We start from the raw sequence: 12,245 nt of genomic DNA, 5'->3' as shown, positions 1-12,245 counted from the left end.
AATCTAATATAATTTGTATACATTAAAATACGTCATAGCGCTACAATTTAGTGTCTGTATAGTCATCACCATTAATAAACATGTAGAAAAAGATCATAAGAATTGCTCTTTGTTCTATTTAATTTCCTGCTGCAAGATTGTATTTTTTTATTATTATTATTTTATTTTTTTGGTCTTCATTATTTGGCAATATTTACATGGATAAAGCATGGAAAAAACAAAATTAAAGATATCTTACAGGATATTGCATAGGATTTATACAGCTAAGCATATTTTGGAAAGATTTAAGCTTAAAATGTCATATAACTGTGAATTTTGTGGACTGGAAAAATGAACAAATTCTGAATTTGTTTTATCATTGTGTTTACTCATTATTTGGGAAGGATTTAGAAACTTATATTAATAGGAAACTGGATTGTGTTATAGAAATTTATTTATCTGATATAAGTTTTTTATTTTCAAAATATAACACTGGAGTGTAAACAGCAATACATTGTGCGGTTATTTATTTTATTAGGAAAATATAATATACACAAGAGGAAATAGGTGCTTTGTTAACATAATTTGTTTACATTTTAAAAATGACTTGAAATCATATATAACCCTTTTGGAACAAGCCCAAAAAAATTAAAAGCATTGAAAACATGTAATGTTTTAAAAGCACTGAATTCAACGTTAAAAAAAAAAAATAATAATAATAATAATAATAATTATGGCAACTTTTATGTTATATATGATGTGTAATACCTCTTGGTCTAGTGACACTGAAGAAAAAAAAGGACATCACCGTTGGTCTTTTCGAATGTGTGAACTCTTCTCCTGTTCTTGCAGCATTCAGGAACGATAGGCCTATCAGCAACGGCCAAGTCCGACGCAAAGCTTCTTGTCTGCCCTCTGGCGTCTGAAAAATATAACTAAATTGCTTGATAGACAAAACGACATATGGGTTGTAGATGGTCTTTCCTTTCTGAGTTTCTATAGTTGTATATTTATATATTTATAAAATTATATAGGCTACATTAAATAATTGCATTAAAAAAAAACATTATAATAACTATATAATTTACTGAAGATCTTTATATACAGTAGATCAGATCAAATAGCAATATAGTAGGCTAGTACAAACACAAATCACAATACCATACAATTATATAAATACATTAATATAAATTAGTTAATAAATAAATAGAGGCACAATTAAGCGATATTTGCCCACTGACGTCTCTTTTTAGCCCATTACATGAAGTGAGAACAGTTAGATCTGCATTTGAGAAATACAGGAAAAAGTGGGGAAAGACCAAAATCAAAGAAAAAACAGATATAATTTATATTGCATGAAAATATGTTATGTAAAAATAATAATTAAAATGAACAAATAATAACAAATCAATCAGAAATAAAAACAAGGTCATAAAACACTAAAAACTTGTTATTCTTGCATTTTTGTATTTATTGCATATTATACAAACAACAGTTGCCTCTGCATTGGGGGGTAAACAGAGAGAGAGAGAGAGAGAGAGAGAGAGAGAGAGAGAGAGAGAGAGAGAGAGAGAGAGAGAGAGAGAGAGAGAAAATATGTATGTCCATATAATTTCTGTACAATAATTAACAAAATAAATAAATATAAAAGTATAAAAGTTAACATGAAATTAAATAACAAAACACAATTACAAAGAAAAAAAGAAATTAAATAACAAAACACAATTACAAAGAAAAACCAGGTCAAAATACTTCAGAAATGTGTTAATATGATTATTTATGAGTTATCGATATTTTATCAGATTACAAATTACAGTTAGAAAGACTTTAAATCTGGGTAGATTATCGTGAAATATCTTCTTATGAATAAAGTGTTTGCCATGCAAAACAAAAAATAAATTTAGAAAGATATCTTACAATAATAACATTATTAAAATGATATAGGAAGACTAATAAAAACGTAAATCCTCCGGAAAGGATTAAATATTTGTACTCTCATAAAAACAATTTTGATATTCTTGCCATAATTTCTGTTTACCGACGTCAGACTCCGCGTCTGGTAATGTGATGACGTAATATATATGCGACCGTTCCACAAGTTAAGGTTTTCAGTGAATTTGTGCCACCTTTCATTTTCTTGTGTATTATTATTATTGACATGGATAGCCGGTTGCAAGAAATCCGGGAAAGGCAGAAGCTCAGACGGCAGCTTCTTGCACAACAGGTGAACAAATGCAGCTTTTAAGCTTGTCTCATTAAGCCACTGTTAGCAAGCATTGCTACACTAACAATGGCATTCTGTTTATAAGTGTAGATGGTGAGTTTTGCGCAATGTGGTTTTATGTTTTTGTTTCGCAGCTTGGGGCAGACAGTCCCGACAGCATCGGCGCTGTTCTCAACAGTAAAGATGAACAAAAAGAGATCGAGGAGACCAGAGAAACATGCAGGTGTGTTTTTAACGTGTCCCCGTTTGTAACAATGAACTTGGGTAGTTGCGTAAGAACGAACAATTGAATTGCCCCCAAACTGAGCAAAAACAGTGAAACAAACTACACTGGAGGAAGCCAAATGTTTGGAATAATGTACAGATTTTATTCTTATGGAAAGAAATTTGTACTTTTATTCACCCAAGTGGCATTCAACTGATCACAAGGTATAGTCAGGACATCAATAACGTAAAATAATTACTATTAATTTGAAAAAGATGTTCAGAACTTCTTAAACTACTTCAAAGAGTTCTCATCAAAAAATCCTCCATGTGCAGCAATAGCCTAGTTTCCATCCGCTATTGTGTTGTTGACAAAGTTAAAATGCGAAAAATAAAATTGCGACATTTAAATATTAAAGTGTAAATTTTAAAGTAATCTTATATTTTACATTATTCAAATTACAATTTCTCAGAGCATTTTTTACTATGTATTTTACTAGAGGAATTCTACAAAAATGTATATGTTGCGATTGTGTGTGTATGTGCGTAAATATAAATTTATACATTTAGCCGATGCTATGAGTAATGAATAATAATTCATTTATTTTGAATAAAAATAAAGCACGCTGAAGCTGTTTTCCTAGTATTGTGTATTTATTCCTAATTTAAAACATCTTCGTGTACAGAAATTATATGTTTTATGTACTGTGGGCTAATTCCATGACTGCCGTCTATTATTTTGAATGGTGTGGAAAAGAAACTTTAATAAATAAACTGATGGATACTGCGATTAATTTAATCGCAAAGAGTGGATATTAATTTGTTTTCCGTGCACTTGTCGATGTGCATGATACGAGATGTTTGTGTTGGCACTCCTGGATGTGTCACATTTGCAGATCGGCTCTATATGCCGTAAAGAGCAATCCAAAATCACGTACAATAAATTTGCTTTCAATACTGTCGTCATGCACAGTGTCTAACACAGGCTAACTCTGTCATGTGACACTACACTTTTACATTAATACCAATTTTATCGGCAAAAATTTCCAGTTTCAAAAGTTTCCAAACCATTATTTCGCGACATTTGATGTGTCGACATAGAGTTTATGAGCTTGAGTTAAACGGAAAAAATATTATGTTGACATTTGTGACATTTTAGCAATAATGTGCATTTCGATCAGCTTTATTTTGATGCGCAAAATTTTTTTCGCTAAAAATCCTTGGATGGAAACTTAGTTAGTGACAGCTTTGCAGATCCTTGGCATTCTAGCTGTCAGTTTGTCCAGATACTCGGGTGACATTTCACCCCACACTTCCTGTAGCACTTACCATAGATGTGTCTTGTTGGGCACTTTTCACGCACCTTACAGTCTAGCTGTCTAACCTTTTTGTTTTTCTGTTTCAAAAGTGGCTTTTTCTTTGCAATTCTTCCCATAAGTCCTGCACCCTTGAGTCTTCTCTTTACTGTTGAACATGAAACTGGTGTTGAGCGGGTAGAATTCAATGAAGCTGTCAGCGGAGGACATTTGAAGTGTCTATTTCTCAAACTAGAGACTCTGATGTACTTATCCTCTTGTTTAGTTGTACATCTGGCCTTCCACATCCCTTTCTGTCCTTGTTAGAGCCAGTTGTCCTTTGTCTTAGAAGACTGTAGTGTACACCTTTCAATTAAATCTTCCATTTATTGGCAATTTAAGCATTGTATAGCTTTCATTCATCAAAACGTTCATCAATGATTGACTGACGAGTTTCTAGAGATAGCTGTTTCTTTGTTGCCATTTTTGGCCTAATATTGACCTTAAGGCATGCCAGTCTATTGCATAAAGTGGCAACTAAAAAACAAAGACAATGTTAAACTTCATTAAAAAAATATTTTTTAACTACTCAAGGATAAGTTGTTGGAGTGATGGCTGCGGTCTAGATTTGATAAAAAAATTCCTTAATAAATAAATAATGATGGAGCAGTTTTTTAAATCAGTAATGTCCTGACTATACTTTGTGATCAGTTGAATGCCACTTTGGTGAATTAAAGTACCTATTTCCTTCCGAAACAACAAAATATGTACATTATTCCAAGCATTTGGCCACCAGTGTATATGTGGAGTTACCGTCATTTCAAATCAGAACAGAGTGTTAATATTCTCTGATAGGGTCAGTCATCCTTTGTTGTGTGTTATGGTACTGTAGGGCATCATTTGACAGATCAGTCCCCTGTGCTAAAAGAAAGTGCCAAAATGAGGATGAGGATCTAGAGGAGGACGTGGTGGAGCAAAGGGTGAGTGAGAGCTAAATTTAATTTAGATTAGATCAGGTAAGGACTGTACACAACTGATCTTGGATCCATTGCGTGGTGTTACAGGAAGTTGTTGAGCCCCAGCAGTTGGAGGAGAGCGGGCCATATGAAGAGGTGTACAAAGACTCCAGCACTTTCCTTAAGGTATTGTTAAACACAATCAGATTTCATTTACGCAACACATAGTAAAATCTGTCTTCAAGAAAATCTTTAAATTATGCATAATATTAATCTTTCAAATAGATAGATGCAGTTCTTGCATGACTAAAAATTGCTGCTTGGAGGCAGTTATGTATTATGTGTATTCGATGGCTTAGCAGTGTTGGGTAGCAACTGCTTGTAATATTATTTGTGTAATCAGATTGAATTACATTTTTAAATGTGTAATCATTTATCTGTTACATTTATTACAATTGCCTATGGATTACATGATTGTATATGCATTACGTAACTAAGTTATTAGTTTGATTTCAAGTTTACTTATGTTTAAAGGAATAGTTCACCCAAAAATTACAATTCTTATCATTTACTCACCCATATGCCATCCCAGATGTGTGTGAATTTCTTTCTTCACCAGAACACAAATTAAGATTTTAGAAAAATATCTCAATGCAGGTGAATGGGTGCCAACATTTTGAAGCTCCAAAAAAATAATCATAAAAGTAATCCATATGACTCCAGAGGTTAAATCCATGTCTCCAAAAGTGGTTTGATAGGTGTGGGTGAGAAATAGATCAATATTTAATACATTGTTCTGCTCAGTCAGGCTGCACTTTCACATTCTTCCCTGTTTTTGGTGATTCACATTCTTCATGCATATCGCCCCCTAAAGCGGCAGGGAGAAGAATTAAGCAAAAATGTAGTTGAATATTGATCCATTTCTCACCCACACCTATCATATAACTTCTGAAGACATGGATTTAACCACTGGGGTCATATGGATTACTTTTATGCTGCCTTTTTGAGATTTTTGTAGTGTCAACATTTTGGCACCCATTCACTTGCATGGTATGGACCTACAGATCTGAAATATTTTTCTAATAAACGTAATTTGTGATCTGCGGAAAAAAGAGTCACACACATCTGGGATGGCATGAAGGTGAGTAAATGATGAGAGAATTAAAACATTTTGGGTGAACTATCCCTTTAATGAAGGTAAACATTCAAATTGATACAGTACTTAGAAGATACAGTAGTTGTAAGTGTTTTATCAAAACATGCAATGTTAACAGATTAGACAATCTAAAAGATTTTGATATTGTTAAATTTAATTTGAGTTCTCTCACAGATAAAATGAAATGTGACAGTATAGACAAAAAGCTCTTTATGAGCTTTATAATTTGAAATTAGTATAATGGTACTCATTCCAATACATATTTTTTGTCAAACGGAATTGCAAAAATAAAGTTTTCCAACAGGTTTCCCAAACATTCAAATTCACACCATTGGTTGAGCCGTGTTTTGATTGCACCCATTAATTACTTATTTTAATTGTCTCTGCATATTAAGATGGTACAAGATAAATGTTTTTAACATTGAAAAATTAAACACTTCCTTTATACTGTTGCTGTTGAAGCAACACCTTTAATCTCGATTATAATGATCAAGATATCGTAACCTTTTTCTCTTACAGGGCACCCAGAGTCTTAATCCGCACAATGATTATTGCCAACACTTTGTGGACACAGGTCATAGACCTCAAAATTTTATCAGAGATGGAGGTAAATGGTCCTATCTCTATCAAATGTTCTACCTCACATCCCCCATCCATATGAAACAACTGTAACCTGTTTGCTTTGCTGTGTTGTAGGTTTGGCTGACAGATTTGAGGAGTACCCCAAACAAAGAGAGCTCATCCGACTAAAAGATGAGCTCATCTCTGCCACCAACACCCCACCCATGTAAGATAACCTGCCATGAGTTGATAGAAACAGCTGTTAATGTAAAATATATCTGATTTTTTTCAGATGCTGTAACCTGAAGACCTGTGTGATTTTATTGCACTTATTACTATATTTCACTTCCTGGACCCAAAACACTCATTTTCTTAATTTATGCATGCTGTCGTTAAAGATAAATGGGCACATATCAAATACTAAGAAATTCATGTTAATTTTTCAATTCAGCCTTTCACTGAAATTCTGACATAATTTATGCACCGTTATGCGGTCTCAAACTCGTTTGACAAAGATGAGATTTTGAAAGAGATTTGATGTGTTTATATCCATACATACATGTCAATGGGGTCCAAAACTTTAAAGCTCCATAAATGTAGCATAAAAGTAATCCATACAAATTAAGTGGTTTAATCCATGTGTTCTGAAGCAATACTACATCACACTTGACGCATGCACTGAGCTTATATACAGCATGGAATTGTAATGAAGCTTTCCTCATGAACACACCAAGGAGACTGCTAATGTCAAGATTTGTAGTGAATAAGAGTTTAAATTTCAGATTGTATCTAACCCAAAATGTATCGTATTGCTTTAGAAGACATGGATTAAAACACTCAAGTTGTATTGATTACTTTAATGCTGCCTTCATGTACTTTTTGGAGCTTGAAAGTTTTGGACCCCAATGACTTGCACTGTATGGATAGAAACACATTAGATCTCCTTCAAAATATCTTTGTTGGAGTTCCACAGAAGAAAGAAAGTCAAATGAGTTGGAGATGGTGAGGGAATTATCATTTTGGGGTCCTTTTTTAAAATAGAAAAATACAAAATGGAAGCCATTCCACTTTGTGTGTTGGCTATTTAAGAATATTTTACATGTTTGTGTTGTCAGGTATCTTCAAGCAGATCTGGACAACTTTGATCTGAGAGATCTGAACTGTAAATTTGATGCAATTCTGATAGAGCCTCCATTAGAGGAGTATTACAGAGAGTCAGGCATAATTGCCAATGAACGCTTCTGGACCTGGGACGATGTGAGTCACTGCCAATGTCTTTCAAATTCATGTCCACATGTGTGGACTGGCAAACATTTCAGAAAGTTGTGTTATTTAGGCTCTTGGCTAATGCAAATTTGTTTTTATTAAAATAATAAAATAAAAAATTATGATTTTGTGTCTGGTATAGATCATGAAGCTGGATATAGAGGAAATCTCTTCTATCCGCTCTTTTGTTTTCCTGTGGTGTGGATCAGGAGAAGGCCTTGATCTAGGCAGAATGGTACAAAATCTCACAACTCATACACACAGAGAAAAAGCCTGGCATCTTGTATAAATGCTTACTGTGCCTGTTGTGTCTGTTGCTCATATCACGTCCCATAATCATAGGCTTGACAAACTCTGTGATCTCAAGAAATGTTTTTTACATTTTTTTATTTGAAGTAACACTAGCGTAATACTCTGATGTATACTGGTTTAGTACTGTGAGACAGATTGTGCCCAACATAGATGTGCAACTCTTATCTTTACGAAAGTCTCAATTAGTGTCATGTGTCTCCTCAACCAGTGTCTGAGGAAGTGGGGCTTCAGGCGATGTGAAGACATTTGTTGGATCAAAACCAACAAAAACAACCCTGGCAAGACCAAAACACTGGATCCTAAAGCCGTGTTCCAAAGAACCAAGGTAAAAGACAATGTCAAGCCACATAATATAGCTTAATATGTATATACACCAATCAGCCACAACATTAAAACCACCTGCCTAATATTGTGTAGGTCCCCCTCGTGTCGCCAAACAGCGCCAACCCGCATCTCAGAATAGCATTCTGAGATTATATTCTTCTCACCACAATTGTACAGAGTGGTTACCTGAGTTACCGTAGACTTTGTCAGTTCAAATCAGTCTGGCCATTCTCTGCTAGCCTCTCTCATCAATAAGACATTTCCATCCACAGAACTGCCACTCACTGGATGTTTTTATTTTTTTAGAACCATTCTGAGTAAATTCTGGAGACTGTTTTGTGTGAAAATCCCAGGAGATCATCAGTTACAGAAATACTCAAACCAGCCCATCTGGCACCAACAATCATGCCACGCTCCAAATCACTGAGATCACATTTTTCCCCATTCTCATGGTTGATGTGAACATTATCTGAAGCCCCTGACCCGTATCTGCATGATTTTATGCACTGCTGCCACACGATTGGCTGATTAGATAATCGCATGGATGATTGTTGGTGCCAGATGGGCTGTTTGAGTATCGATATACATTTTAGGCACCAACCGAATTGCCTCTAAACAATCGAGTATCGAAAAATGGCTTGTCGTTTGGTACCAAATTTCGATACCTAAGGGGTTAATCTCGCCAACGTCAGTGATAAGCATGTATCATGCTAGATGTGCCCAAATCTGAAAGTGCCAGTGATTGGCTGTGTTTAGGCATCAAAGTAAAAACACTAGTTTACGCTGGTTACGCCCAGAGACGCAGCTCACACGTGATGCGGTAGTGTGTATGCGTCCCAACACCCATAGATGTAAAAGATGTGGAAAAGATCGAAAGTGTGGCTACATTTCACCAGGCTCGATGCCAACAGCTCGCTATGCAATATTTGCAACAAGATAATTGCTGCTAAGACCAGCAACACAACAAATCTGATGAGGCACTTGACAGTGCACGGAATAAATCGAAGAGCAGAAAGTTGCTACGTCTTCGACTGCAAGAAGACCGAGTCGGTGCAGCCATACTCTCAGCGTCCTGCCACAGAACTTCCGCTATGAGAATGGCGCTATGACTGGGACACCGACAGGTAAGGTTAACGTTTAGCAAACAAACCAACAAACAAAATAACTAAGCTAACTTGTAGTGGTACATGCTTGTGTACTTGTTAAATTAACGTTTCTGTGCACGGTGACATAGTCCTATAAACTGGGACCTACGTAACGTTAGATATTTTTTGGATTTATGGCTATAGATAGCTGGATAAATCGATGCTAAAAATGCTTTAAGGTTCACCGTAACTGATCAAGTTTAACTCGCATTAAGCTAGTTATCTTGTTAAACCGTACTTCTCTTTAGTGTTGGCTGAATGAACAGTTTAGCTTTCTTGTTTTTTTCCTCTTCACCTTGATGTTATAGCCCCTGCCACACTGGCATGAGGAGACCAGAAGGCTCAGGAGATGAGTCTTTGAGTCTGTAAAAAAAAGTAGCGTTTTGGAACCGGTTTCGAAGTCAAGGTATCTGTATCGATATCTAAATTTGTTTGACCGATACCCAGCCCTAGGGTAATTCATAGTGTTGCTGAATTTTATATCGCCAACATAGTCATTGCAAATGTATCATGACTATTCAATATATTGCCCAGCACAGGTGGGCAAGCCATAACAATATGCTGCGACTAAGTAATGATTGTTTATTGTTCCCAGTTAGAAATGCTACCAGTTTCACAAACACATCTATTTTTGTGTGTACACACTCAGGAGCACTGTCTGATGGGCATCAAGGGCACAGTTAGACGCAGCACAGATGGCGATTTCATTCATGCTAATGTGGATATAGACCTGATCATTACAGAGGAGCCAGAGATGGGCAATATTGAGAAGCCAGTGGAAATTTTCCACATCATTGAACATTTCTGCATGGGCCGTCGACGGCTCCACCTGTTTGGCAGGGACAGCACCATCAGGCCAGGCAAGACACCACACCATATCCACTTAAATTTCATTTAGAGTGGCATACAGCATAAATACTGAAAGTGCTTTTCAAGAGATGCTTTATCAAATATCATGTATTCTTAGGTTGGTTGACTGTGGGCCCCACCCTGACCAATAGCAACTTCAACGCAGAAGCTTACTCCACACACTTTAGTGAGCCCAACTCTTACTTGTCTGGTTGTACTGAGGAAATCGAGAGACTTCGCCCCAAATCTCCAACTTCTAAAAACAAGGCAGAGAGAGGTGGGGGGGCACCACGTGGAGGAAGGGGCGGTCCCTCCATAGGAAGAGGAGATCGCGGTCGAGAGCGAAACCGACTAAACTTCCGTGGAGATCGAGGTGGATTCAGAGGCCGTGGAGGCCCACATCGTGGTTTCCCTCCTCGATAGTGCACAACATGCCTTCTTTAATGTGACGAAAAGTTTTATGACATCTGGATCTGATATTTTTGTGCTTGAAATTCAAAAATGAGTTGTTGCCTTCCATTGGATTGGTGTTGTTTGGGTAGTGTATTGTAAAAGAGGTTATAAGCGGGAATCTTTTTGAATGGCTAGCGTACAGACTCATTCCTCTATGATTTTTGTGTTAAGTCACATGATTACTCATGTCAAATTCATTGTAAGCGCTTTATTCAACCTCATGACTCATTAAACCCACATTTTATAATGAAAAACTGAAAGCATTATGACATAATTTTTTTATTCTGGGTTACTAACAGTCACATAGGACCTGGAAATATCAGATCATTTTTAAATCATGTTATTCAGGCCTGGAAAAGTCCTAGAAAAATTGTCCCTAGAAAAGATTAGTAGTTATGCTCTTTTCTAAAGTATGTCATCAGCAAGATATTGCTCTTAAAATGTGACTAAAATCTATAGTGCTGCCTAATTTGCGAGCGCATTGCTCTTTTGAGTCTGTACTTTTTAAAGAATTAGTTAAACAATTTGGTATTATTGATAATTTAGCGAATTTCTCTGAATTTTAATTAACCAGTTATCACAAATGTTTTCCAAAAGTCATGGAAATTCAATGGTCAAAAAGTGCAGGAACCCTGTTTATTACTATTTGTTTGTACATTTCCATGTTTTGATTGGTGTGTCAAACATCTCGTATTAATATCAGATATTCCAACTTCCTGTCTGTCCTGTGGTGGGCAGCAGAACTGAGTTTTGTGATCATTGTTGTCAAAGAAGCTTATTGCTTGCAGTGTTAATTAAATGTATAATTACTGTCTTTTGCAGTGAATAAAAACAGAGACCATTTAGCAGAGACGGGCCACTTCTATTAAAATGAATGGGAGAAGTTGGAACGCCCAACCACGGAGCTTTAAGCGCACAACAGAGGTAGAAAGGAAGTCTCGCCTTAGAAGAAAAAGAGCCAATCACCTTTTAGAAACAGACATCGCCTGTCAATCATCTTGAGAATGTGTATTAGCTATGCTCATTGCGTTTTTAGTGTAATCTGAGGGAAAGCAGCACAATTTATGATACCAGCATTGTCAGATTTGACTGAAATATGATCTTTGATCATAATCTTGTCCGGCCGCTTTTGAGATTTCGGTGTTCCCCCATTCAAGTAGATAGGAGCTGCACTGTCATGACTGGAGAAATATGGAACAGTCATTGGAGAGCGACCGGAAATCAATGCCTTTTCACAATAACTGTTCTGTTTCTCACCCAAAGCGATCATATCACTTTAGAAAATGTTTATTCAACCACTGGAGTCATATGGATTCGATATAATATGATTGTGCTTTTTGGAGCTTTAAAGTGCTGATCACCATCCACTTGCATTGTATAGACCTACAGAGCTGAGATATTCTGATATTCTTAAGAAAGTCATACACATCTGGATGGTATGAGGGGGAGTAAATGATGAGAGAATTTTCATTTTTGGGTGAACTATTCCTTTAAGTATTATGCGGTTTAATCTCAATATAA

At 36.0% G+C, this 12,245-nt stretch overlaps 1 protein-coding gene across 1 annotated transcript; it reads left to right on the top strand.

Moving 5' to 3' along the window:
• The first annotated feature begins 2,061 nt into the window (after nt 1-2,061).
• On the top strand, nt 2,062-11,567 carry LOC127651523 (N6-adenosine-methyltransferase non-catalytic subunit). The gene is made up of 11 exons (XM_052137398.1): nt 2,062-2,203; nt 2,338-2,426; nt 4,595-4,682; nt 4,767-4,844; nt 6,334-6,421; nt 6,511-6,601; nt 7,491-7,632; nt 7,784-7,876; nt 8,162-8,278; nt 10,072-10,282; nt 10,390-11,567. Exons 1-11 carry the CDS (start codon nt 2,138-2,140, stop codon nt 10,692-10,694), a joined length of 1,368 nt encoding a protein of 455 aa, XP_051993358.1. The 5' UTR covers nt 2,062-2,137; the 3' UTR covers nt 10,695-11,567.
• Nucleotides 11,568-12,245: the final 678 nt, after the last annotated feature.

Source organism: Xyrauchen texanus, chromosome 11 (genome assembly GCF_025860055.1).
Source record: "Xyrauchen texanus isolate HMW12.3.18 chromosome 11, RBS_HiC_50CHRs, whole genome shotgun sequence".
In the NCBI taxonomy this organism is placed as follows: Eukaryota; Metazoa; Chordata; class Actinopteri; order Cypriniformes; family Catostomidae; genus Xyrauchen; species Xyrauchen texanus.
Note: the sequence above shows the minus strand (reverse complement) of the source record. Positions and strands in the feature narration are given on the sequence as shown.